This window comes from Acipenser ruthenus, chromosome 1 (assembly GCF_902713425.1).
Source record: "Acipenser ruthenus chromosome 1, fAciRut3.2 maternal haplotype, whole genome shotgun sequence".
In the NCBI taxonomy this organism is placed as follows: Eukaryota; Metazoa; Chordata; class Actinopteri; order Acipenseriformes; family Acipenseridae; genus Acipenser; species Acipenser ruthenus.
This window is the reverse complement of record NC_081189.1, coordinates 113,625,121-113,650,678: the sequence shown is the minus strand read 5'-3', so window position 1 is coordinate 113,650,678 and position 25,558 is coordinate 113,625,121. Positions and strand designations below refer to the sequence as shown.

The 25,558-nt window shown below is 41.5% G+C and overlaps 1 protein-coding gene across 2 annotated transcripts in view; it reads right to left on the bottom strand.

Moving 5' to 3' along the window:
• LOC117420589 (RING finger protein 24-like) overlaps positions 1–25,558 on the bottom strand; it is a 50,116-nt gene that overhangs the window by 6,189 nt on the left and 18,369 nt on the right. The window contains exons 2-6 of one of the 2 annotated variants that reach the window (XM_034034073.2): positions 23,973–24,050; positions 22,737–22,886; positions 13,306–13,348; positions 12,481–12,522; positions 3,812–3,891 (exon numbers count right to left, since the gene is read on the bottom strand). In XM_034034073.2, the coding sequence (XP_033889964.1) occupies positions 3,812–3,891; positions 12,481–12,522; positions 13,306–13,348; positions 22,737–22,879 (308 nt within the window). In that variant the 5' untranslated portion in view covers positions 22,880–22,886; positions 23,973–24,050. The remainder of the gene's footprint in view (positions 1–3,811; positions 3,892–12,480; positions 12,523–13,305; positions 13,349–22,736; positions 22,887–23,972; positions 24,051–25,558) is intronic. The other variant, XM_034034071.3, reaches the window with a different exon arrangement.

Here is a 25,558-nt window from a genome sequence, read left to right as displayed (position 1 = left end):
GACAGCCTGAAAATGGCCCTGTGTCAGTCCCCTGTGTTGGCACCCCCAGACCCCCACTCCACCTTCTTGCTGGACACTGACGCGAGCGACAAGGGAATCGGAGCTGTCCTGTCGCAGCCGGGGGCAGACGGTGAGCAGGTAGTTGCATACTACAGCCGGTCGCTCAGCAAGACCGAGCGCCGGTACTGTGTGACGCGACGGGAGCTGCTGGCAGTGGTCGAGTCGGTCCGCCACTTCCGTCACTACCTCTGTGGGCTCCCCTTCACAGTGAGGACGGACCACGCAGCCCTGCAGTGGCTCCTGACCTTCAGGGAGCCGGAGGGACAGGTTGCCCGCTGGATAGAACAGCTACAAGCGTTTAACTATTCCATCCAGCATCGGGCAGGGGAGAAGCACGCTAATGCGGACGCCCTGTCCCGCCGACCCTGTGCCCAGGAGGGCTGTGCACACTGCGACCGGAGGGAACAGAAGGAGGCCGAGCTGTCCTCAGGAAGTACGGAGCAGTGCTGTACGCTAGTGCCAGTGGAGAGGACGGAGTGGAGGAGGCACCAGGAGGCTGACCCAGACCTCTGTCCTGTGCTGCAGTGGCTGAAGGACCAGTGGAGACCACCCTGGGAAGAGGTAGCAAGATACTCTACTGCCACCCGGGGCCTCTGGTCGCAGTGGACAGGGCTGGGTTTGAAGGATGGCGTCCTCCAACGGCAGTGGAAGGAGCCAGCAACAGGGGAGGTGAGATGGCAGGTGGTCGTCCCCCAAGCGTTGCGCCTGGAGGTGCTCAAGGCCCACCATGGGACCCCAGGCACTGGCCACTTCGGGGTCACGAAGACGCTCCGGCGGCTCCGACAGTCCTTCTACTGGGGGCAGTGCAGACGGGATGTTGAGGACCACTGCCGGCGCTGTGACACCTGCACTGCTCGAAAAGGACCCCCGGGCCGGTCGCACGCCCCCCTCCAGCAGTACCAGGTCGGTGGACCCATGGAGAGGGTCGCTGTGGATGTCTTAGGCCCCTTTCCGCGCTCAGAGAAGGGAAACCGGTTCGTCCTGGTGGCCCTTGACTATTTCACGAAGTGGCCGGAGGCGTACGCTCTGCCAGACCAGGAGGCAGAGACGGTCGCTGAAGCACTGCTGGGGGGGTTCTTCAGCCGGTTCGGGATCCCCCAGGAGCTCCATTCAGACCAGGGGCGCAACTTCGAGTCCCGGGTCTTTGCGGAGATGTGTCGGCGCCTGGGGATCCGGAAGACCCGGACCACCCCCCTCCACCCGCAGAGTGATGGATTGGTTGAGCGTTTCAACCGCACGCTGGCCGTACAGCTGGCTGTGACCACCGCAAGCCACCAAAAAGACTGGGACACCCACCTGCCTCTTGTGTTGATGGCCTGTCGTTCAGCTGTGCAGGACTCCACTGCCTGCACTCCAGCTCTGCTCATGCTGGGTCGTGAGCTCCGCACGCCAGCGGAGATGATTTTCGGTCGCCCCTCAGACACCCCCAGTGTGCCCCCAGGTCCAGAGTACGCCCGGAGGCTGCAGGACCGGCTGGAGGTAGCCCACCACTTTGCCCGGGACCAAATGCAGGCTGCTGGTGTCAGGCAGAAGCGGAACTACGACCTCAGGGCTCGGGGCCGCCACTTCATCGCCGGGGAGCTTGTTTGGATCTTCAGCCCCAAGAGAAAGCGAGGCCGTTGCCCCAAGCTGGACAGCCACTGGCTCGGGCCCTGCCAGGTCCTGGAGCGGATCGGGGAGGTAGTGTACCGGGTGCAGCTTCCACCTAGAGGGCGCAAAGTGGTCCTGCACCGGGACCGGCTGGCCCCCTACCTGGGACGGAACCCAGGACAGACTGACACAGCGACCCCTGACAGTCCCCTCTTGCCTCCTGCTGATTCACCCTGTCCTGCGAGTCCCTCATCTTCTACCCCAGTTCCTGACAGCCCCTTGCCTGGGAGCTCCACACCCTTGGACTCGGTCAGTCCATCTGCTGTGACTGACGGGGGATCGACGCCTGTGAGGAGACCACGGCCACAACGACATCGTCGGCTTCCGGGCCGTTTTCGAGACTTTGCCCTCCCTCGAGGACGAGGGACTAAGGGGGGGGCTGTGTAACGACCCGGACAATTGTATTGTTGCAGGACTTGTTGTCTGTCCCGTTTGTCTTGTCTATCTTTTATGTTATGTGTATTGTAAGGGGGACGGGTCACGCCGTTAGTTGGCAGCGGGAAAAGGGGGACTGCAGACCATGGGTCGATTGGTTGAGCCGGACAGTGGCGGGAGATGAGGGGAGGTTATATAAGGTGGTGGATGAGAGAGACGGGGAGGGGGAGAGAGTGACAGCGACTAGAGAGAGAGATAGCAATAGAGGAAAAAGAAGGGTTTGTTGTTTTAGTGGCGTGAATTCCGGCCCCTGACAGGAATTCTCTGTTTATTAAAATAAAAATTCGAGACCGAGAGTTCCACACTGTCTCCGTGAGTCCTGCTTCATAAACCTGACGAAAACGCTACAATACTATGCATTATAAAACCTTATCTAGTTCTGCAACTGTACAAGATATTAAAATTCTGATTTCAGATTTGAAATCCTTGACAAATTGTGAAGGTACAATATACTGTAAGTTTTTTTTATATAAAACTTGGAAAGAGGTTGAAATTGACCATTTTTAAAAATGTTATTTATTATTTTTCAAATTTCGATAATTTTTTGGGAGGTGTAGCTCATATGAAAAAAAAATAAATCACCCCACAACAAAATAAAGTATATCACTGGAAAGATCTACTTAATGTCTTTCTGTAGGTGTATTGGGTTTTAATTTCTGATTTAAGGTTCCAAAACTACAAGCGTTTAAACAGAAAGTGTTCATATTTATGATTGAATATGGTCATTCCCCATAGGCAGCATAGGGTCAAAGTTAAATTTGTGTTAGAAGATGGAGAAAGTGGGGAACCACACTTAGAACAGATGGAAGGCATAGAAGCAGAAAATGGAGAAACAAGGGAAGAGAGAAAAAAAAACCCTATACTTTTTATTTTGTGTTCGAAGAAGAATAACAAAGCGCAACGCACGTAGTCCTTACCCAAGCAACGCAGGAGAAATTTGGACGACCTGACTTGGATACGAGGTGGAGGTTTTATGGAGGAGGAGCATGTATTTGGTGCCAATGAGGATTATAAAAAGGATCTCTGGGAAAGAGATCTGGTTCTTTCTCCTGACCAAAGCGACAAGGAGACCGGAAGTTCACGTTGTGTGGAGTTCATCATACGAGGTAAGAAATTAACATCCAAGTAAGCTGTTCAAAGTTTACCAGACTGTCACTCTACTACTGAAGTTAGCATAATGGTATATCAGCGAGTACACAGTATAACCAGTGATTCAGAACTGTGGATTCTCATTGTATACTACGTTATAAATTACAGTTTGAATTTACCAATATCTTTTGCATTCAAGTCTTTAGCAGCATCTCCTGGTTTGGACCACAGTGTGATGGCAGACTATAGCCCTACATTTAAACATGGGAAGAAATAACAACCAATTTTACTTTGTAAATTATATAGGCTATATGGGCAAGTAAACCAAACTCTCCTTTTTGAAAAGACTAGTTTCAAGTGCCATGCGAAGGAGGGAAGTCCATCAGAGAAGCAGTGGTACATCAAAAGGTGTTTACTGTCAATATAACAAATAAACGAGGAACGCTGTTAAAATGCTTTACAATTTTATAATTCAAACTGTAATTAAGAGAAAGACCAATCTTGTAATTGTTCTCTTTAAAAACCACCCCTACCACAGCCTCTTATGAATCCAGAATTGTCCCCGGTTTGTACTTACTTTCTATGGAAGGCATGTTTACAGGGACATATTCCCAGCTCGTCTTTCTGCTTAAACTCCTCCAAACAAACTGCACATATCTGAGGAAGGAAGATGCAAAGAGGTTCAAAATAATTTCAGCTGACATTTTCAACACCAACACCCCCCACCTCTCCCCCAGGTCCTAAAAAAGGAAATTACTTTGTGACTCCTAGCTATGTTTTGAGATTTGCTTTAAACAATGTACACAAGAGACCTGACCTTTTTTTTAACCTGGTAAACACACACAGCATTCACATTTATCAGTGTCTACAGCTTGGTGGGCCATTCCCCTCCATTCCACCTATTCCACCTATTACACCTCCAGGTGTAATAGGTGTAATAGGTGGAATTAAGTTTAATTAAATACTTTGGATGGAGGTTTAATTGGTTAAATTACACAATTTCGAACATGGCTGGAACACAGAACTTTCTCGAAGGGATAACTTTGCCCATTCCTGGCATACATGGCGTTCTGTAGAATCACTTTAAATTCTAGTTCAAGTTGAAATAAAGCTTGGTGGACGCTCTATCTTGAGCTGAGAGCTGCTTCCAATGTCCTCAGGCAGTCTGAAATACAATTCTCCATCACTGCTGCCCAGAAGCAAATGAGTCTGCACCGAAACATTTGGTTCTTTGAAAGACAAAATTAACAGTACCCATATAAGAGAAAAGTTTCCTTCATGCATTGTTTCTCAATGTGAGCACAGTCAAACATTCCAAGACCTCAATATAACTTTTTACAGCTGACTAAAATGATACCTGGCTTTAACAAATGTGCTGGAGCTGCCTCCATTAAGAAAACAGGGTGCAAAACAGTGCTACTGTATGACCACAGTGTGTGGGTGTCCAGCTACTAGAAGGTTATGTAAGCCACATGCTGCTGTTGCTCCTGTGGTTAGAGAAGAAAACTGGGTCGGTTCTAGCCTTTGATTGTAAAGTACATACAAACTGGTCTATAAACTACTGCAATATCAAAAACAGGAAATTGCACAACAAAGGCTGGTTTATACTTCAATTGTGCAACCGACACTAAAGGTCACGCCTGGTGTTCCAACCGACACTAAAGGTCACGCCTCGTGTTCCAACCGACACTAAAGGTCACGCCGGGTGTTCCAAGGGACACTGGTCACGCCATTGTTGAATTTATCTGAACTCTAGCTGGTTGATTTGCAAAACTGCGAAAGACTGCACTATGAACCAACCTTATGGGACATCAGACCGCATTGGGAACACCCGATAATCCATAGGGTATTATTGCTTAAAGACTGAATAGTTTAAAGTGCTCATTTAATGTTTCGTTTTTTAAAATGTGTCCACAAACAGTGCAATGCCCTCTTGCAATATGCTGGGGAATTAGGATACCCACTTGGAGGTCTAATCCAAGTACATGCATTGATGGGCAGAATGGTCTCCTTTCATTCATAGTTTTTCTTATGTTCTTATGCACTGATCAGGTCCAGCTAGGACAAGTTGGTACAGCAGCAGAACATTAACCCTTTGCGGTCCTATGTCGGACCAGGTCTGACATTACAATTTTCCCTCTCCGGTCCGATGTCGGACCCTGTCCGACATCATCAAAAAGACGTAAAGCACAGGTCTCTAGTCATTTTGTCTCCAAAAAAAGCAGAGAAAACTATTCAATGGCCAAGTGAGACGGAGAGAAGCCGAAAAAAAAGGGCGGATCTGAGCAATACCATAGCCCCGGCACCACAGAGATAACACGGCCATAAACAAACAAGATAGATGCTTCTGCATCCAGCGCTCAAAGAATATCACAGAGGAGTTTGGTGATAAAACAAGTGATCAGGAGATGATTTATCAGTATGCACGACTAAGAGGTATGTGAAAAATACAGCAAACAAGGGGTGGGGCGGGGCCAGAGATACATTACTGAGTGTCCTGTTGATATGCAGTACCTTTTAAACCTGTTTTACTGTGAAAAAAATACTTTTAAACAGTGCGTCTAAAATAAACTGCGTGTGTGAAAATAAACTGGAACTGACGCGCCTGAGACATGCTGAATAAATGGACCGCAAAGGGTTAACATTAATCTAGAAGCAACTGAATGCCACAAAATATACTGAAAAATAATTTCAACTATCTTTGAGGGTCCTGTTTTCCTTTGGAAAGTTGACCATTTTGTACGACTTAAAACATTATTTTTTAAAACTTATTTTCTATTGAATTACCAGGCTTTGAGACAAACTGTCAAGTAGTATATGTAACTTCACAGATAGTGAGAAAGGTATACGAATTGACCCCTCGCTTGTAAAATGAATAAACATGTTTGTTCACACCCTATGTGAAATTGACTCCCAGATGTGATATGGAAAGGTGATTCACATCAACGAGCCCATAATTAAAGGTTACATAACCACATGTTAAACAGCATTTGATACAAAAGAATGTGCAAGCTAAAGTCTGCAATATGATATGCAAGCAATATGTGTATTTGCAGTTTAGGTTCAAATAACTGTCTACAGCATTGCAGCATGGGGTTCTTAGACACCCAAATAACATTCCTTCCATAATAGCGTTTAGGTGGTAAGATGGTGAGAACAGGAGTCAAACACTGCTTGATGTTTTAATAATGTGAGCAAGTGAAAGTGCACTGCTACATAGCAGTCAAACAGCAGACGCTGGGCTTCAAGTCTCAAACAAACGTTAACATCCTGAAACTTGAATGAATTGTGCCATGGCTTTCAGCATCACTACCATGACTTAAGCCCACAGTAAGCACATGTTAAAAAGAGTTGACATGTTTTTTTTCAATGCACAGTAAGTAGATTGGTGCTTTCCAATGTGGACTAACATCTACAAAGAACCAAACTTGGCTAAGGCCACCTGAATTAAGTCCATTTAAGTCAGCAATAGGAACGAAAGGTTATAACACAGATTTGTAATGAACAACTATTCATAACCCACCTTGGTCAACCTTAACACCTTAGTTCATTATACTGCATATTAAGTGAAATTTAGAATGCTTGGATTGAATACATCTACTGTGGGTATACATAAGTCTGTTAGGAATAAGGTTAGTCTAGTCCTGTAATTTGGGAGTACAATGAGACTGTTAACCCACAAGGTGGAGGTCCTGGGGACCCACAGGATGTCCAGTTGTATTTGTTTGGGCAAGACCCATTGTATGATGACATATTCTCACCATAGGTCAATGGTTAAAGTCATGTCCCTTTTTAATGGATTAAAGTGGGGTGGGCTTCAAATTATGCTGGACATTAAGGAACTGGGAACATTTCTTACAGAGCAACATTCGAGGTGAGCATAATGCTGTTATTTTTATTTTGGGGGCTGTACAAACATAATAAACACTGGTACCAATAAATTTTAAGTGGCAGCAATTACACACACAACGTAAATACATAGCTCAGCACATAAGTGAAATATACTTAATGTGTACTTGTATACTGTTTGTAATAATAAAATAAAAAAAGGTCAGGCTTTCATTGACCAACTCAGGGCAGCAGTGTGGAGTAGTGGTTAGGGCTCTGGACTCTTAACCGGAGGGTCGTGGGTTCAATCCCAGGTGGGGGACACTGCTGCTGTACCTTTGAGCAAGGTACTTTACCTAGTTTACTCCAGTGAAAACCCAACTGTATAAATGGGTAATTGTATGTAAAAATAATGTGATATCTTGTAGCAATTGTAAGTCGCCCTGGATAAGGGCGTCTGCTAAGAAATAAATAAAAATAACTCAACATTATATAAAGAACTTAAACTAATACTGTAGAGTTAATTCTAATACTGTACTATCATTGCCCCTTAGGTACTATTTGAGCACAGTATACTGTAGCACTAGCCGGAATAACATGTATGTACTTCAATAGTACCCAGTGTGTAATTGTCACTTAATGACCCTTGCTTTATTGGCTTAGCTTTGCCTTGCATACAACACAGCAAAAGACATTAAGCATAATGTAAGGTAGACAACCCTGTCCTGCTATACCATAAACATGACATTATAATACTCTATTCAACTGCTTCAAACAAGCCGGACCAGAACTATACAGGAGGGAAACCAGCATTCACGAGAGAGCTTGCTTGCACAATGAACTGCACTGCAGCCACAAAGCACAAACTGCTGACCTTGGAAAGTCAGGAGAGCTGCTCAGGCTTTTGTCAGGTCTAAACATGAGGCTGCTGACTGACCACTTTATTTCAGGTTAAATAGCAACCATTGATAGCGATGCCACAATTGACCTCAATGATCCTACCATAGCCTCAGAGGAATTGTTTCAGGTAGAACATTACAAAACATGTTCTAAAGCTTTTCTGCAGCAGGGTCATCATTGTTGGTACACACACACACACACACACACACACACACACACACACACACACACACACACACACACACACACACACACAATTGTAGTCAAAAGTTTAAAAAAGTCAATATACGAAAGAAAAATCAATGATACATAGTATATTTATTAATTCCATAATTATCAGGTGTTGGTTTTCAATCATGATAATTGTCAATAATTAGCAACAAATTGGTTTCATACGAAATATGTTGATTGCCCAAATACTTTTGTCAAAGTATGAAATTAGTTTTTGCATGTTATTTTTCATTTTACTAATGTTATGTAATAATTTGTTTTATTATAAAGCTGAAGCTCTATATCTTTCAATAGAACAATCAGAAATTATAGAAATCACTTTTTGTGTTTTTCTGCCCAAATACTTTTGCCTGTGACTGTATAAAGTCCTCCCTCACTACAACGCTGGTCTCGGGGGACACACAATATGAGCGTTATAAACGGGGGAGGGGGTGGGGGGCGCCGCGGGACACAACACACATCTGACTAAAATACCAAATAAAATAACGCCCTCTCTAATGCACATATAGTGAAGCAAAAATGTAACTTTCCCTGAATTAACCATGCATAAAGCACCATGTAATCAACAATATTTTTTTTGTAAAAAATAAAGGTAACATTCCCACTCGTGGATCATTTTAATTAGCAGTTTTTAAACTGTAAATAGGCTGGTTAAACGGCGGTCGGAAGTTCAGTTCAAAGCGACCAAGAAAACCAAGTGCGAGAAGGAGAGCGGGTCGGGAGAGGAGAAGAGGGAATGGGCTCGCCCCAGGTTCGGCTGCCGGAGCGGGACTGAAGCTAAGCTGAAGCATCTCGTCTCCCGGAGAAAGCTGCAGCTCCTCTCACAGCAAAAAAGTAAATACATTAGGAAAGATAACCACATAATAGGCCTAATATTTATTTAGTTATAAAATGAATGCTGAATAAGATGTCTGTGTTATAAAGTGCCAGTGCAGCTTTTCTTCAGTTCAGATACTGTATCAAAAGGGAGAGACAGAAATGGAAGTTAGACTGAGAAGTTGTTTACAGTTTGAACACCGGTACTGTATTTACTGTAGAAATATTACATGAATCACTAGTATAGGGAATTGGGGGACATGCTGTAGGAGCATTACATCCGAGGTGCGTTAACAGAGAGCCTTACAGCAAGGGAGAACTGTATTATATATATATATATATATATATATATATATATATATATATATTGTAACACAGCAGGGAGGGGGTTAATCCTCCCTGCATAGAACAAAACATGTGCGAATGCACATTGTGTTAATTGTTAATTATCCCCTGCACCTGGTAATTATTGTTAAATTAGGACCAGGTGCAGGGTATTTAAGAGAGGCAGCTAGTCTGCTCATGGCTGCTGTATAGAAGGAGGCAGGAAGGTGTGCTCTGTTTCCAAGCAGTCAGCAAGTGAAGCGTTTCTGTGGGTTTTGTTTGGTGGGGAAACGGCTTAGCCGTCCTACTTGTAGTCAGGGTGTTCCTGAGAGTTAAGTTAGTGCTCGTAAAGAGCTAGGTGTTTGTTTTGGTTTTGTATTTCTGTTTGTATTATTAAAAGTGCGCGGAAGCGCTGAACCCCCAATTTCAGTGTCTGGGTCAATTTGTAAAGGGGCAACGAACCTAAGTGGGGGCAAGTCATCACAATATATATATATATATATATATATATATATATATATATATATATATATATATATATATATATATATATATATGTCACATGGTCCGACAACAGCTTGATCACTGGAGTGATAGCACAGACCAGAAAGCAACAGGAACTTTTAATCTATAGCATGATCTCTGAGATATCAGCCAATGGCCAAAAAGGCAGCCGGTAATATAGCTGAAGCCAAAAATAAGTAATACAATGTATGGTTAATCCTTGGTAGCACTAATTTAATAGACAACAGCAAAAACAACTATTTTGCCGTAAATCTTGTATGTGGATCAAAACAGATTATCCTATTTAACAAAAAACAAATCATGTTTTATATATAGACATTATTTTTAGCCTCTTGTTACATTGTTTTCTCAATGTTTTATTATTTGTTTATTTAGCAATGTTGAGATTATATGAGGAGGTCCAAGCTTCCCCCCAGTATCCAAACTGGTTCAGAGGTAAAAGGGTTAATCCATCTGAAGTGGTCTGGGCATTACTGCTATTATATTTCAGACTCTCTAGTTTGATTAGGCAACAAGCACTTAACAATGGGACCAGCACTTTCAGTGCAGGAGAAGCAGTGCTGTATTCATCAGAGCACTCACACCAAAATGTCTCCAAAACCTGGTTCTGAGGGAGGTGTCTGATGAAATATTCTCACTAATGGTATTTGTAGCCCACAGGTGTGTAGAGGCTTGTTCCATCGTGAGTTCAGGAAAGTAAGTATTACATTTGCTGAGTAGACCAGACAGATGCCCTTCCAGCTGCGGTTTGATTACGTCTAAGTCAATGTTCCTGAATGAAAGAATGTAAGATCTCAAACATACCAGTAGTCCCCCCACAGACACAAACTTTCCAGAGTTGTAGTTTCCTTTTTAATACATCAATTCTTTCACACTGGGCAATAAAATGAGTGCTCCCACCTTGCAGTTCTATTCAGCTTATTCATTAGACTGAATATGTCTGCAAGGTAACCCAATTTTACCAGCCACACGTCATCTTTCAGCACTTTGGTAAGTTCGGGTTTTTTATCAGCTAAGAAAGTACGTAACTCTTCCTTGAGATTAAATATAAAGCATTCTGCCTCGAGCGAACCATCTCACCTCTGTATGCATGAGCAAGGAATGGTGCTCTACACCCACTTCCTCACAAAGTGCAGCAAAACACCTGGAGTTTGTTGCTCTGGATTTAATCAAATTAACAAGTGTTACTGCTGTGTTCAGAACACTGTGAAGACCTGGTTCAATATCTTTCACAGCAAAGCACCTCTCGGTGTAAAAAAGCAATGTGTCCAAATAGTGTGAGGTGCAACGGCTTTTGTTTTTTGCACAACACCAGAATGCTTTCCGGTCATTGCTGTGGCTCCAGCAGTGCAGACCCCAATGCAATTAGTCCAGCTGATTTCTGCTGAAGTCATAAAATCATCTACCAGTTTGAAAATATCGTCTGACTTTGCTGTTGTCTTGGGCTCCTTGCAAAACAAAAAGGCTTCCTTTATTCCCTTATTCCACATATACCAAACATAGGCAAGTAAATGGGACATTTTAGAAATGTCTGTGGATTCATCGAGTTGTATAGCAAAATTATTGTCACGCAGCCGATCAGTGCACTGCGAAACTACGTCTTCTAACATAAAAGCAATCCGTCGTTTGACAGTGTCCTTTGGCACTGGTATTTTTGCCAGTTCCTTTGCCTTTTGCTCTCCAAACATTTTCTTTACAATTTCAATGGCACACAGCATATCAACTCCTCAGCAATCATATGCGACTTTTTTTCTTTAGCAATGTTCTGCACCACTATGTACAAGCTTTTTATCTGCTAGTTGTGGATTTCATTACGGCTTTAGTACCAAGCAGTTCCTTAGCCTTTCGCTCAAAAAATGAATCTTGCTTGTTTTTATATATTTCATGCTTGGTAATTATCTGTAATTTTGAGGATTTCAGACATTCATTAGACAGTACTTGTGTACAAAATTACACACTGCGGTTGAGGTATATCTTCACTTCCAGTACAAACAAATAAATATGTTTTCATATTTCCTTAATTTTGCAGGGTTAATAACAGCTTTATGTTTTTTACTCACAACACCACCTCCTTGCTGTTCTTCAGCCCTTACGGCTGAACTTGTTGAAGGAAGTTCTGTATCATCATTCTGTGGGGTTTGTTGTTTTGATGCTGATGGTCGAATTAAAAGTGTTTCCAACGAGAACGTGTTACATAACCTGAGAACGCTAATAGGTTTCTTTTTTTGAGGACCCCTTGAAACCTCCTCAAGGCCCCTTAGGGGGCCGCAGACCCCCGGTTGAGAACCCCTGCAGTAGAGGGTAATTCATTTGTAATTTGCATTTGTAAATGTCTTAGAATTAGACAGAAGTTTCATATACTGTACCTTCAAAACTACCAAGGAGGGTATGACACTCAGATTTTCATTTTTTTTTAACATCAAATAACAGGGAGTTCAAGGTTTTTTTTTGGTTGTTTGTTTTTTCATTTTCTAGCATTTTTTTGTTCTTGAGCAGCAATGAACAGCAAAGGACACATGCAGTCTTATAATTGTACAGCTCTCTCATGAGAAGTGTAAGATACAAATGCCGTGGACCCCAACAGTTATTAGACAAGTCAATGCTACTGCTGCTCAAACTTACCTCATGTAGATTAAGCTCTTTTACTTTTTCCTTTTGAATAACCTAAAAAAAAGAAAAGAAAAAAAGAAGATAAATGGTGTTTGTAGGTGTGTGTGCACGCATGTGTCTACCGCTAAAAATCTGACACTTTGACAAGAAGGGAACCAGCTAAAAAAGTGAGAGCTATACAAGGCTATCAACGCTGGTTCCTACTTAGGTCTAGCGATTACCAGAAGTTTGTGTGATGTGACCAGCTAGAGTTGAGAAGAATTCAATCAGGTTTGTCGATCTCTCTGCCTAGAGACTTGAAATCGTTCAGATCTGTGGTTGCCAGATGAACCAAGCTGACACATGCCAATATGCAAACTATGTAACTTACTGTTGTCTATTTAAAGCACCTTCCGATGAGCACATTAAAGTAAATTGTAACAGACTGGAGGCAGACAAGACAAGATCTAAGCCAGACTGGCCTTATAAAAGACCTTTTCATATGCCTGATCCTAGACTGATGTCTTGCAATACGTGGAATGTATGCGTCACTTTCATAAAGGACAGCAGGTTTGGCACAGGCTCAAAGTATAGGTCTTGTTACAGAAATAGAAAACCTAGTGGTAAAAAGAACGACACTTAGAGCCTATGTCAAACCTGGCAGATATCTGAGCATAAACACAGCCTGGTTATCTTATATAAACTCCTAGTTCAAAGGGTCCTAGCAATTTGAATGAAGTCTTATCAACACTTTAGTGGCCAAAATTTGATATACACATTTGGGCTCCACCTTTTAATATACATACAGTTGCCAAAAGGTTTTAAGGAAGTGGAACCTGAGCAATATGTGTTAGTTACCTGTTTGTAGGCATACAGTTCCTTGTGTGCCTGATGTCGTAACCTGAAAGAAGAAAGTACAATTATTATTATTATTTTAGTAAACTGATGCAACAAATCTACAACCTCCCCCCACAAAAAAGGCCCCAAATACAGACACACACACCGTGAATATTATTTTCCTTCAGTCTTCTTCATTGCATAAGACAACAATGCAGAGCAAACTCATTAATATTAGCACCATTTAGTAAGATATTATTATATGACTTATATAAACCCTTTTACAAAATCAAAGTACATAACCTTCAGGAACTCCAAAATAGACCCCTCTGCTGCATACTTTAGTGACTAGAACCTCAATTAACAACTATTAGATACCAAATTTGGTAGGCTCTGTTCTTAGTCTAGAACAAACTGTAAATCAGATGTTCTAGCTGTAAAGTGTAGCGTGCGCAAGGGAAGGCAGCAGCAGGGCTGGTAGGTGACGTAATCACACACGAAGACATAAGCCCGATATACGCTCCTTGCAAAGGAGCCGGCTCTTTTGAACAGCGGTATCAGCGCTATGCTTTAGTGCAAAAGGGCCTGGGTTTGCGCCCACCTGCCGTTTGTGTGTGGATTGCCTCGCCCTGTGTGATGTGCCTGCCTGCGGGAACTGAGGTTCGCTACAATTTTATACCAATGATTTAAAATAGCCTCAGTATTTACTTAATCATCTTAGTATACAATATCATAAGGTAAAAGGCAACAGATAGATGCCTCAGAAGAAAAGGTTTTCATATTTATAAAGTAAAAATACGTGCTGCCTTATAAAGGGTTTATTGTAGGGTTTTCAAAGGTATAGAAAGAGGTCAATGCTAAAAATAACGATAACATTTGACTTACAGTATCTCCAACATGTTTAAAAATGCTGTTTTTTTTTACTAGACAGTCTAAGAAAGATTCAGGACTTTCCAGTAGGGGCTGCTTCCATTAGATTTTAATATGAATTCCAGTCTCCCAGTGGGAAGTAACTTTTTTTGCACCACCATCCCCCACCCCTCATCGTCTCTGTATAGCAACAGTGACTCCGTAACTGCACTTTATTGTTTATTGTGCCAGTTTTTAAACTGAAAAGCAGAGTTATCGCAAATAATAATGGAGAAGGGTGATCTGCATCCCAAGAAAAGTGAATAAACAATGGTTTGGTTTATATAGGCTGACAGAATTTAATGACAGCAAATGAATCAGATTCCATTCCCGGTGGGTACAGCAAATGAGATTCTGGAAAGCAACTGGAAGCAGCCATCAACTAAAAAATACGTTTTATATTTATCCTTGGTAATGCCTGAAAAAAAAACCTCCATCTTGGCATAAAATTGTGAGTGTGTGTGTGTGTGGGTGGCTGTATCTAGGATTATTTGTATGTTGGAGGATGGGGGTGGTTTCCTGAGAGATTTAAATGTTTATGGAAAAACTTCAATCTTCAGCCCCAGACCTACAGTCAGTCATCCATTCATAGCTGAGCAGAGACAAGAACTAACCGTAGGGGAGCCTGTGGACAATTCTTAACTTCCTCAGCCATTAGTGTGGAGCAAAGCCAAGAATCTACTGGTAATTTATAGGAAAAAGAAGAGTCGATATGTACACACCGCAAATGAAGGAATAGATACAACAACTAAAATGAATTAATAAATACATAAATAAATAAAATAAATGCTTTATTGTTGCAATACTGGGTATCACTCACAAAACTTTAACTTGTTTGCTATTTAATCTTCTTAAACCTTGTTTTGGGTAATTGTTTTGTATAACACTCTAAAACCTTTTCGTTTTTCACACTTTTCATCTGCTAGGAAACAGTTGTTTTATTTTTTATTTTTTTTTAATAAAGCTCACGTTAAAGTTTCATGAATTCAAGCCACTATTTCTTGTATTTTACCAAAATAAAAACAGTTTAGTATTAAGATCTGAACATTTAATACTGACTTAGGAATTATTTGAAACCCAATTAGTATGGGCACAGTGAATACTAACATTAAAAACATGGGCAGTGTATTGTATAATTAAATAAATTGTAAAAAAACAAACAAATAAAGGGAAATGACATCCAGAACACAGCTTGGACCATGCTGCTTGTGTACCAAACCACAAACACGGATACAGAGAAAGGTAGGAGAAAGAACAGATTTTGTACATTTACCTCCATTACTAGTAACCTTAACCTCTCCGAGTTCAATGATCGAAATCTGTAAAACAGGCAGCACGGTCTAGGAGAAAAAAATACCTCAACAAACAAAGCGTACATTCTGAACACGAGCAGCATGTGAAGATGCAGGATAGGACAAATTAAGTCAAGCTCTAGAGATGGTTTGCTACATTAAAGGAGTAATAACAAAAGTAAAAATAAAAAAACGGCCAGCAATTTCAATAGTTCATTTGGATTTGCTGTTGACCATCTTTTTTCGAATATTTTTTATAAAAAATATATATGCAGTCAGAAATATGAACAAATAATAGGACCCCATCTGCTGCCCACAGGAAAGGAGGGGTCCCTATTAGTGATTTCATACAGTAGCACTGTGGCATGATACAGTGAACCGACGACACAGTCAAAGTGAACATTTTATTTTTAGAGGAAAAGAACGGGAGCAAAAAAACAAACAATGCACTGGAGAGGAGACAAAGGGACGTGTTTTTGTTTTGTTTTTAATAAACCTTGGTTATTACTCCTTTAAAATGAGATTCATTTATATAAAACACATTTTCTCAAGTAGCACATGGTGATTATTGAGCTTACTTACTTACATACAGCGATGGTTTATTCCATCATGGCTCACTTTCCCATGCCAATACAAATGCAAGGATCATGTCAGATCAAGCGAGACCATAACTGCTGGTTTAAAGCAAGAATGACACAAGGAGGGATTTCATGCATGCCTCCCAAAGAAACTGCATGAAGAGTTATGCAAGGGATGCACAGATCGCACAAGGAACTTGCAAAATGTGAACTTTTGTGCAAGGCATGCATTAAATCCTTCTTTATCCTTGTATGATAACTAATATTCCACGAACAATCTGCAAGGCAGCTTCATATTCCACTTATTCCTATCCTATTTTGGAATACTGCCTACCTTATTGAGGTACTGAGTATTCTGAACAATAATGGCATATTAACATACTAGTTTGTGTTTTAAACTTGCATTTATGATCTTGGATGTCTTGCTTGATCCCAGCACAATTACTGCATAGCATTTTAATAGGAAATGTTTCCTGCTGCTTCCAAGAGCCACACAGCCACTCCATACAAACTGTAAATATAAAAAAAGTGGCAGAAATCCATCTTAGCTGTGAGTACTCCTCCGTTAAACAGATAAAATACAGGGGTTCCACATGCCAACAGCACTTCATAGCAGGTGCCGTTTGGCTCAGATTCATCAACCCAAATTTGAATGTTTCAAGCAAAAGCTGTATTTTCCATAAGCTTCGTTATAGATTATGCAGGCTTTTGAAATATTTGATCTGCAATCATGAAAAAAAGCCAAGGCAAATGTTAGAGGCGCTTATTTGCAGTGGTGTGGCTCCAGTCATGCTTCTTTAACACCAGATACCCATTCACAGGTAGGGTTAAACTTGTGACCTTCTGCATCAGAGCTGTCTGTCTGCTGTGCTGCCTCTCATCTATCAGGCTGATCTCCTGTTCTATGAACGACTCATTAAAAATCAGTTTTGCTCTTGTTTTGACATCAAATAAGGAGGTACATTTTTTAACTGTGTCTCCTTAAAACAAAAATGCTTCTCTATGAACCTACAGTTTTTTCTTTGGCTACATTGGCTACAATGTTCCTTGGCCACTGTGGAAAAACATTCACTAGCTGAAGTGAAGGACACCGTCCTCCAAGTGTTAGTAACTTTAATAAACTCAGAGTCAATTTCATACCAAGGATTTAATTGTTTCTTGGGAAACAAATGCTAGCCATATTGAGCCATTTAAGCAAAACACTTACTGGATAACATGTGCCCTTTGAGACATGCGGCTGAATTAGATTCTCACTGCCTCCACGTGGCACATTTCATAGCTAAGAAGGGAATGCATCCGTCCCTCCCTCCCCACATGACTTGGTAATCTGACCACCTTTTAGGATCAGGAAAATGATTCATAATTATAGACAGTGCTCCCTCGTTATTTCACGATTTGATAGAGGTCATTCACTAAATTAATTGTTTTTAATTATAATATTTCACTATAATTGTATGTGTAAGGCAGATATCGAAATATGGAGGCAGCACTGTATTCTTAGTTGTAGTAATCCAGCAATACAACTGTACCAAATAACTCAAAAAAAAGAAAGTGGAATGAGCTTACCAACAGGCCCGCTGGTTATTACAACGGGCCGAACTGCAATTTTGCGGAAAGCAGTTCTCTCCCTGTGTTTGGTAAACAACGTTACAATTGCACATTACCAGCTCGTGACAATGTTCTCCGTCTTCCCAACGTAGCAGAGAGACAGACACAAGTTTGCAAAACGGGATTGTTAGGTACGAGGGAAGTCCCAGGAGTTTTTTTTTTTTTTTTAATTTATGGACTATTTAAGAAAAAAAAAAAAAAAAAGATTCCCACAGTGTTATAAACCAATTAAAACAGCTCCCATTTAAAGATTAACAGAACACTAAATTATCAATTTAATAACAAAGGAATGCTGTGTGGGACCATGTAAAGAAGCCTATTCTGTAAGAACATGAGTGTACTGATGGTCAGCTGGACCTGGGGACTTGCCAGTTATACTTTTCTATTGAATGCACTGACTTCGTTGCCAATTGAATAACACAGCCGTTCAGTGCAGGCACGAGTGGCATGTGTTACATAAGACCTATGGAGAGGTCAGTACAAACATTCTGCTGTGCAGTATTTTTCCATTGTGGAATGTTTTTCTGTTCCTATACTGCATTTAATCCTGTACTTTAGAGTACTGTAATCTGTCACAAGTGTTATTTAATCTGTAGTATTTTGTATTTAATTCTATCCTGATGTAACTATCACTGACACTTATCTGCTCCGTTATTGAATCGTATTTTGTCATATACTTTTACTTGCTAGAACCGAAGTCATTGTATTTTATCTTGCTCTTAATTGTATTAATACTTGTACTGTGATTTTTGAAATGTATTTTACTACATTTACATTTTTAGATGCTTCTCTTGTATCTTTTTTTGCATAGAGTTTGTCAATATTAACTGTCTACATATATATTCCTTTTGAATTGTATTTCACAGAGCGTTTGTTGAGGATGTAAGGATAGAATAGAGGAAGCAGAAACAAGCTTGTCAGTGGGACAGAGGCAGACAAAGAGAGCCCGGACTTAGGATAGAAGGTGAGCCGATGGCCCGGACTTAGAGGCGGGCTTGGAGGGGCCCGTACTTGAAGTTAGGATAGGAAGAGATCCTCGACCAATGATGGGGCTTGGCCAAAGGCTGAAGCCTCAAGGATCTGAAAACACATAAAAGGGCTCTGACTCGGAAGAAGCGCCTCTCAGGGCGAAGGAAAGTCAGATGAATTAGGACCTGAAAGGAGAGGTAGTAAAGGGTTCCCTAACCGATCTGGTGCTGCCCTCGGACGAGGTGAGACACAGGCCTCCAAAGCCGGGAGCAGAGAGGCATCCTGCAGGGAATCTGCAACAAAGAGAGATGGGTTAGTCTGGGACTCGGCATTGAGAGTGTAAAGCAAGCCACGTCCCGAAGGAAATAGAACAGAGCCTTGGATGATGAGGTAAGATTAGCACATGATCTGCGACAGATAGTGTGGCCAGGGGTCCTCTCTGACTCACAGTGGTGAGAACCCCCCATAGCGAGGACGAGGTCACTGAAGCAGACCTAAGGTCAGGGAAGTGAGACTCACTTGCCCCCCAAAGAATGGACCCCTGGCATCCCACAGAAACCCCACCGTGAGACAAACAACAGGAGATGTGCCAGTGCATAACATAAAAGAAATAGCTGGAAAAGATGGGAAAGGAAAGAACATACAAGACAATACACAAACAAGATGAACAAAAGACAGTTTAAAAGAGTTAGTGTGTATACCTGCCACTCAGTGGAGAGGAAAAAAAACTCCGTTTAGGGGAAAACTTCTGGTGGACCCGGCGGACAGGTAGCCCCCACTCCAGGCACACTAAAGATTTTTTGATGGGCTTTGGCAATGTCAGTAGGTGATGAACGAATGTATATGTCGACTGCTGAGGAAGACCATCGCCCCATATTTGATTGGGTGAATACTGATATTGGCTTTTGCTGCGGAGGTGGCTGCTCCGATTCTGAATGAATGATGGGTATAGAATTGAGGAGGCAGACCTGCTCGGGCAACAAGAGTAGCAAGATGAGAGGCGGGATATAATTGTGCGGGAGGAGTTGATGAATAGAGCGCCTGATGGGAGAAACAGTTTCTAGAGGCAATGTACTTTGACATGGATGAGTAGGGACATACTGGTGAGTCGATTTTTGAGAGCTGAATGAAATGACCTTGATGAAGTTGGTCAGTTTTTGAGGTGCGGAGCCAGATGAGGAAGTGTGAGTCTAGGAACAGGGAAAGGTCGCAGGAACGAATGCCTGATGCGGAGGAAGCTAGAAATTGATGAGGCGGTGAACTCGGAACATCTGAGAAAACCGAGGAAGGCTGTTAAACACATGGTTTCCATGACCAAGTCTTCGAAGGGGGAGAAGCAGCCTTTCTGGAGCGTTGATATTAGAGAATATAAGATGTCAATTGATATGGGTAGGCAAGAGATGGAGGGGGAGTACTTGAGAATCCCTTGGATAGTTAGACATACTGCAAAAGTTACCGACATTAGGCGGTAGGAATGCTGGATTCTGGAGATGTATGATTTAATGGTGGTAGGAGACAAGTGAAGAGAGTCTCTTGCATGAACGATGAAGGCTAGGATGCAGTCTTGCTTGCAAGCGAGGAGGGAAGACAAGCTTGGCAGATACAGCATTGCAGTACAAGTTGAACAGAGCGAGCCGGTCGCTGCTGCCCGGAATATTGATATCTTTATCAAATAATGCTTTTAAGAGTTTGGCAATGGGCCAATCTTTATAATGAAGCCGTAATGGAGGTTGAGTATGGGAGCGCCGTTTCGAACGGCGTGGTTGCTGAGCTGGAGATTGAATATTTGGAGAAATGACAGATGGTGAAGCTGCTGCAGCGAAAGAGAAAGAAACTGCAGGATGAGACGTATCTCTAGAGCAGGTAGGAAATATAATTTCTTCCCCAGAATCATCCAAGTCGGATGAGAGAATGAAGCGACGAGATTTAGGCATTTTTATTATTATTATTTTTTTCTTCTTCGAAAGTCTACACGCTAGAAGTGTGTAAGATTGTGCTTTAAATAGAGAGTTAATAATTATAGACATTAATTATGCAGCCCCAATGTCCACCCCGAATCTCGCACAAATGCTAACAAATGCTAACATATATATATTTTTTTTACAACCGATTAATACTATTACTGTACACATTTGTATGCCTAGTTAAAGGATATTAAAGGAAAATCTACTGTAATTACAACATCTGTAGTTATACACGCATTATTAGAAAAGATAAGCTTATCTTATAAACACCCCCCCCCACAGTGCATACCATACAGCTCCGCTTGCCAGCAGAAAATTATATATAGCCCTTAAATTCCATTCTAAATGTGTTTTCTTGACAGCACTGCAACAGGCCTCACGTGAGAATGCACAGTAATCTGCAGTGTCCACAAAGTTGCCACAGCAACTACAAGATATGTATCTGTACAACAAAGGTAGTAATCCATCTACTGCATCGCCTAGGGTCTTTTTAATTTTTATAAACACCACCCCCTCATCCCCCCTGAAACAAAATTTTGTTCCAGAGAGAACAGACAGCACAAGCTGTGGCGATGTGAGCTTACCCGTTTCAATCCTGCCCTTGGAGGGAACAATATTCAGTTTCCCCATCCACTCATTAATTTCTTAATGGCGCGGAATACACAACACTCCACGGAGGGCTATATTGAGACCATGAAAGTCCTTGCATTTTGTGAGTTAATCTTCATTCTAGCCCTGGCCTCCACCAATGAGAGGCTTGTGCATAACCTCACAGCCTCACCATTGCTGTTATGTTATGTTTCCGAGACTGACCCAGGTCAGAAGGTGGAGGGCAGGGTTAAAAATGAAATGACAGATAGATACCACAACTCGCCTTACAAAACAGTACTACATTTTTATACTTCTATAATTCACAATGCAGGACTACTGCATAATTATAATCAGTATTTTGCAGTATGGCTGCAAACTTACATCATACAAAATAATGCAGAACTCTTTTTGAAAGGGTCTGCTATATCACAAAACTTGCCAATGTTATATATAATACATAATCATGGTGCTAACTTAGGTACCCAAGTTGCTTCTTGCTAGTTTCACAAGATGCATTCACAGTACATCTTGTACAAACAGGAGCAATAACCACTTAGTAAATCTGTTCTGATATTGTATCTGTCCTAGTGGTGGATTGTTCAGAGTATTAAGTCAATATAGTTACCATCTCAAAACTGTGCTGGATTACTTTTACATTGAGACTGAAAAAGGTACCCTTAGTTTAAAGCCATATTTAGTACGCAAAGTAAAATTAATACATTTACCAAGAAACGCCCAACCCCCCCCACCCACCCCAAACTGTAAATAGAAATATATTATAATTTAAAATGCCATTTGTTGTCAGGGAAGAATTAAATGGTACACCACTTCAGTGGTCATTGCACACCAAATCGAAGCAAAATCTGGAGGGGGCTGTCCCTACATTCTATCATCATGAATTATTGAAACAGTAGAGCGTGGTATTTAAACATCTCTCCTCCCCTAAAAACTGCACTAGACATATATGCTTTCCTGTGGCTAGATATCACAGTGTCACTCGAAAGTATGCTGCTTTCTCTATACTGTACTTATAGCTGCTTACAATGTAAGAATATGTTTATTGTAAATGTAGTTCCTGGTTCTCAGAATTGCTAATGCAATGAGCAGTATGTGCCTTCTTTCAATAAACATATCTGATGCCATCTGCAAGTACTGTACCTACAGCCTTCTGATGACATTTGTGATTATGACACCTTCCTAACCCATTGCATCATTAACCACAGGTAACAAACAGATTGCTAAAATCTTACATACGGTAGCACCCCTGTAGCAAAAGCGTCACCACATAATTGCAACTGAGAGCTGCTATCCCCTCAAGATTGCCCCTATTTAAAGATGGATTGCTGCAGTAATGTAACTCTCACACACATATAACATATAGAAATTGTGTTTGTATTGAATTGTAAGGGGGAAAGGGGGGCGCTGCAGTGAAAAGGTTTTGTTTTCTGTCTCGGTTGAGGGGGGGGGGGGCTGTTTCCTCGTATTTCTGAGGTATTTAACGCTGCGCTGCAATCTCAAGCAGGTCACTTGTATTCTCTTACCTGATCAGGTAACAGCAGAAGAGTAGGCTGAGAATGAAGACGAATACGGCTGTTCCAAAGACAACAATGTAGATGTTGAGGGGCAAGTTCTGGAACCCGATGTTAGGCATCCTGAAACTGTAGTGCTGGAAATCTGAGCTCATGGATAGTCTGTGGAAAGGAAGTTAGAGATAGATGATTATTATAGGGAAATTAGTCTTAGGCAGGGCATTATGCAAACTAAAACATTTGGCTAGATTCCCAAAGCTATTTACTCCAAATTAGGTCCATTCCACGTTATGTGTATGTTACAGCAACAGGTCTCTGGAAATCACTCCTTATGAGTTTTTTTTTTTTTTTTTAATGTCAAACAATAAAAAGAAGCCCATGAAGAACTACTGTACTACTGAGTTTGCATTGACTGCATTGCCACTCTGCATGCTGCACTGCTGTGCATCCTCTGCCAAACCATGATATTACGCAGTGCATTTACAGTACAGTACGTTTCATTTTTACACTTAAACCAGCAACAGCAGAGTCCTGCACACGTGAAGCTGTTTCAAAGCAGTGCCTGCTGTCCAATCACATTATCCAAGAGCAAATATCCATCACAGCTGTGAATAATCTCCTAGTGCTGATTTCATTTACTTTGTAAGTGCATGGGGATGGAGTGGGATAATCTAATTGATTCCAGCATGCGATACCCTGCTGTATGCTTCCTTGCAGATGTCCCTTTGGCTTCTCCTACTGATTTCTACTCACCCTGTCTTCTGCTACTTAATCTCTAAATCAGGCCTCCTGGTTCATTACACTCCCAGGTTTTAACATGCCAAGGTTCTAATGCTGTATATAAGAACATAAGAACATAAGAAAGTTTACAAACGAGAGGAGGACATTCAGCCCATCTTGCTCGTTTGGTTGTTAGTAGCTTATTGATCCCAGAATCTCATCAAGCAGTTTCTTGAAGGATCCCAGGGTGTCAGCTTCAACAACATTACTGGGGAGTTGGTTCCAGACCCTCACAATTCTCTGTGTAAAAAAGTGTATAGTAATAACTGCCCTTCACAACACAGTTTGATTTATATAGGCTGTTGAAAAGCTGACCGCAAGGGTTGTTACTCTGTGGAGGGTTGCAAATTCTAGTGATTAACGCCCACTGCTTTTCATTTTAAGACAGCTGAACACCGCTACACTGTGTCAAGGATTGTAACAAAGTACTGTACCCAATGTTCCAAATAGGAAAAATCAAGAACATACCATTAGTAAAAACGCAGCTTCAAACTATTTGAGATGATATTGGGGTCTTTTTTTCTGACATCAAACACAGCAACACATCTGAAATCAAATTCAAGACCACAAGTCCACAGTTACAGCGTACTGTACATATTTTATATTACTGAACGACAAGGCTTTTTTTTTTAACAGTTCTTTATTTTTCATACATTTTCAGTTCTGAATGGCTCATAGATGTACTTTATGGTTTGAATAACTGTCCACCAATTCCTTAACTTTGTTTGTTAAAGTTGATACTAGTTCAACTGGGCAGAATGCTGGGCAGACAACACAGAGCCTGCATACTGAGTCATAAGAGGTGGATTGTTATGAAATTACGAAGCAGAAATTCCCCTTGTACCTCAGTCGAATCCAAACAAAACAGCTTCACGACTGGCTTATTTGCTCACTTGAATAATGTCGGCTGCTGGCTCAGGTTGACAAGGGCACTGTGTCTGTTTAAAAGAGCCTGCCCACTAGTGTGGTTTACTGTGGCTGGGAGCCAGCTGTTTGCAAAATACCACATTGCACTTCTCTCGAGCCATCTGCATTTCTAAACGTGAATGGATGACCCAGAGTACGGCAATGAGTCTCTAGACAAATACATAAAAAACAGGCAAGTTAACAGTAAAAGAAAAGTGTTTGATTTGTAATACACACCGTTTTAATAAGATAAGCACCTGTACCGACAGTACCGACGGAGCAGCTGATATTATATACAGAAGAATCCCCTTCATCCAAATTGCTCTGGAAGATGTGTGTAGAAAAAGCATTCAGATAGTGCTGTGGAGTTTATGTCGATGGGAAATGTTGAAGGACACATTCAATTCAGATGAAAGGGCAATTCTGATAGTTTTACTGTATCTGAAACAATGGTACAGATCCATTCTTAAGATCGCCACACACCGGACACAATGCGATTTTTCATTGGGTGACAAGATATTTTCGCAACGACACGACAATACACACCTGAAGTGACTCAGAGGCGATGCGACAGACTGGAAAACTGCCAGATCAATAAAACTATAACAAAATTGCTATTAACAAAACTATGATCAAGACTGGTACATATTCATCAACATGATGTAGTAATTATGAGTATCCTATCAAATCTGTATCTTTATAATTGCGATGATCTTTGTCATAAAACTCTGGGTATTTTTCCACGGCAAGTATTATTTTTTTTCTCCATCATGTTGGATACTGCTTCACCCTGCTGGACCACATGCAATGAAGATGTTCTCTGATTGGTCAATTCCCTAGTTGTCCCTCCAGAGCCTCTCAATCAAACTGATTAGCTTTTACATCTTGCAGCATCCTGCAAAAGGGGAATTGCAAACCTTTTTTTATAGCGTGTACAGCTCATTCCAGTATGCGTCACAGCAGTATCAGGTCACGGTGTTGGAAGCGGATTCATGATTTGTGTTTAATTAGTTGCATGACATGCAGAGGTTAAATGCAAGAGAAGAGAAATTAAACTGATAAATAATAATAAATCAAACACAATACTTTCAACCTTTCTGTGTTTGAATGGCATTTTTCTTAATGCATTTTCATTGTCCTGTGATTGA